The sequence below is a fragment of the Lactuca virosa genome, chromosome 1 (genome assembly GCF_052849685.1).
Source record: "Lactuca virosa cultivar CGN04683 chromosome 1, Lactuca_virosa_CGN04683_v6, whole genome shotgun sequence".
NCBI classification, from domain to species: Eukaryota; Viridiplantae; Streptophyta; class Magnoliopsida; order Asterales; family Asteraceae; genus Lactuca; species Lactuca virosa.
In genome coordinates this window covers 72,714,772-72,718,244 of record NC_136426.1, presented here as the reverse complement: position 1 = coordinate 72,718,244, position 3,473 = coordinate 72,714,772, and the positions used below count along the sequence as shown (strand labels likewise).

The following is a 3,473-nucleotide window of genomic DNA, read 5'->3' as shown; positions in this document are numbered from 1 at the left end:
ACCAAAATATGAAGAAAGAAACTCAACAAAAAGTCAATGAAGTGGGGACATCGAATCTAGAGTCTCAACTCAAGGATTAAACATTCGTTGTTCAAAAGTTAGCCATGGGAAAAACTCCACACGTGATGTTTTGTGGAATATATGCAACAATGGGACATCCTACGGGTATGTGTCCTATTCTCCAAGAAGATGCGGAACACGTGAATGCCATGGGAGAATTCCAAAATTACCACAACAAACCATCTGGTTACCAAAATGCATATAATTCGAGTTGGAAGCCAAATCCCAATATGAACTACAACCCAAGACCATTGCCTCAAAATGCATTAGTTAGACCTTCTTACCCACCACAACAACCTCACTACCAACATCCACAACCACACTATCAAACCAAACCGCACCCTCCACATCATCACCAAAAACCTCCTCAATCCCAACCGAGTAGCTCCAGAATGTCTCTTGAAGACATTGTCAAATCCTTAGCCGCTAGTACCCAACAATTCCAAAAATAGACAAGGACTAGTATCTCCAACCTTGAAGCGCAAATGGGAGATATAGTTACATCTATAAGCAAGTTGGAGTCCCGTGGAAAATTACCTTCTCAAACCGAAAAGAATCCTAATGTCAATGTAATGACTTTGAGAAGTGGCAAACAAACCAGAGAGAGTAGTACAAAGAAGAAGTCAAGGGAAGATGAGGAAGAAATAGAGATCACTCCCATTGAAGATCCTACTGTCGAGAATAATACACAAACTGGAGTCTCAAAGAAGACTATCCCTCTAGTGACACCAATAGCCACACAACCGCCATTTCCCTCCCGACTTGCAACTTCAAAGAAGAATATGGAGGAGAAAGAGATTTTGGACACCTTCCGAAAAGTGGAGGTAAACATCCCTTTACTTGATGCAATCAAGCAAATCCCTAGATATGCAAAGTTATTGAAGGAACTTTGTACCAACAAGAGGAAATTGAAGGGGAATGAAAAGATTTTGATGAACGAGAATGAATCCGCGGTCTTACAAAGGAAACTCCCACCCAAGTGCAAAGATCCGGGAATGTTTACGGTTCCTTGCAAGATTGGGGATGTCATTTTTAGTAGCAATATGCTCGATCTTGGTGCTTTTATCAATGTCATGCCTTAGTCGGTATATGAATCATTGAATGTGGGTCCTTTAAGTGAAACCGGTGTCATAATTTCTCTTGCGGACAAATCAAGTGTCTTTCCTAGGGGTGTTTTAGAAGATGTTTTGGTGCAAGTGAACCAATTGGTCTTCCCGGAGGATTTCTATGTGATTGATCTAGAAGAACAAGTGTCCTCCAAGTCGGCTCTAATTTTACTTGGGGGACCGTTTTTGAAGACGGCTAGGATGAAAATCGATGCGTATGCGGGAAAGTTTGACAATGGAGTTTGATGGTGAAACAATAAGCTTCAATATCTATGATGCTATGAGATATCCTAGTGACGTTTCATCTTTGTACTTTGTTGATGTTGTTGAGCCACTAACCCAAGAATTGTTCGAGTTGTCTAATAGTGATATGTTAGAAATATTCCTAAGTAAGGGGTTTGATAGTGGGAGAATAGCCGAACAATTAAAGTTTTATTCTTTAGACCCGGAAGTTGAGAAGTTGGTGAATAGATTAGAGGTGAAGAAATCTACAAGATTTGATGTCAAGCAAATCGAGTTGCCCCAAACCCATACAAAGTTGCCACCATCCCTTGTTCAACCCCCCGAATTGGAATTAAAGGTCCTACCTCAACACTTGAAGTATGCTTACTTGGGAAAAAATGAGACTCTTCCGGTTATCATTTCGACCCATCTAACCGAATTTGAAGAAGAGCAACTCCTCAAGGTGTTTAAGGAACATAAAGAAGCAATGGGTTGGACGATTTCAGATATTAAAGGACCGAGCCCCTCTACTTGCATGCACAAGATCTTAATGGAGGATGAATGCAAGCCAAGTCGGGATGTGCAAAGAAGGTTGAATCCGCCAATGATGGAAGTGGTCAAGAAAGAGATATTGAAGCTCCTTGATGCGGGAATGATCTATCAAATCTCAGATAACAAGTGGGTGAGCCCAGTGCAAGTTGTGCCAAAGAAGACGGGAATCATGGTAGTCGAGAACAACAAAGGTATGATGGTCCCCACCCACGTGCAAAACGGGTGGAGAGTATGTATTGACTACCACAAACTCAATGAAAGCACAAGAAAATATCATTTCCCATTACCTTTCATTGACCAAATGTTAGAAAGGTTGGTCGGGAAATCTCATTATTGTTGTCTAGACGGGTATTCCGGTTTTCACCAAATCTCGGTGGCACCGGAAGACCAAGAAAAGACAACCTTTACATGTCCATTGGGTACTTTTGCATACCGGATGTAACATACACGTTCAGTTATCGTGTTTTGTTAATTTTAAAATGAATATTATTAAGTAATATATGGTTTTGAGCAATGAGTTCTAATAAGATAGTTTTGTGAGATTTGAAGTAAAACTATGTTTAGAATCATTCAAAAAAGTATTGGAAGTCTTATGAGATTCCAATCAAATGTCAACTATTGAAATTAACGAAAATGTGAAATTTAAGTTGGAAATAAAAAAAATAATTTTATTGAAAGTTGTAAATTATCTCTTTAGAAACATTTAGGCGAAAACCTCATCGAAATCCGAGTTATAACGAAGAAATTATGACTTATTGAAGTTTCGCGACAGAACCGGCACGACGCCATATAACGTAAAAAGTGAGTTTGTGATAAACAACTTTTTAGCTTTACTAATCTAAATGAAAGTCGTATTATTCGTTCAATCGAGAATTTCATAAAAAGAACGTCCAAATCTGACTTCATATGAGGAAGTTATGATTTTTATAAGTTTCAGTATAGCAGTATATAGCTAAAAACTCGAAATAAAGATCTAGTGATTTTTAGCTGAAACAACCTAAACGAGAATTGAAGGTCTCGTCAATAGTAGTACAACGGTAAAAAGACAGAAGGAAACGGACGTCAGATGAAGAAGTTATGAATTTTTAACGGACTTTTCCTGTCCTGGCCCGTTAAAAATATAATATTAAAAATGAATTCAAAATTAGCCGACGGAGTCTAAACGAAAGTTGTAGAGTATAATCTCACCTACACGTGGATATAAAGAACGTAAAAAACGGAGCTAGTACGCGAAAGTTATGAATTTTTGAAGTTTGGAAATTCGGAGTACGCCCAACGTACTCGTGTTCACGGTCCGAGATTGGCCACGTCGCCTATTCCTCGCAATCGACACGTATCACGCAGATTCGACACGTATGATGCCATGCATCAGGGTACACCCAACGCACTAAGCTGTACGCCCAACGTACTTGAAGATTACGCCCAACGTAATTCGGGTTTCAGCTACTATAAATAGAAAGCAAGACCTCCGGGTTTTTGTTTACAAAATCTATTCTTTCTCACTCTCTACTTCTTCTCTAGCTACTTTTAACC

General features: G+C 39.2%; 1 protein-coding gene across 1 annotated transcript; it reads left to right on the top strand.

The window, feature by feature from the left end:
- Window positions 1-545: 545 nt before the first annotated feature.
- Window positions 546-1,142, top strand: LOC145115038 (uncharacterized). The gene has a single exon (XM_079051185.1). The coding sequence runs from the start codon at window positions 546-548 to the stop codon at window positions 1,140-1,142; it is 597 nt and encodes a 198-aa protein (XP_078907311.1).
- The last annotated feature ends 2,331 nt before the right edge of the window (window positions 1,143-3,473 follow it).

Bases quoted from the DNA above. Each gene is read 5' to 3' on its own strand.
- LOC145115038 (XM_079051185.1), top strand. From the start codon at position 546: ATGGGAGATATAGTTACATCTATAAGCAAGTTGGAGTCCCGTGGAAAA.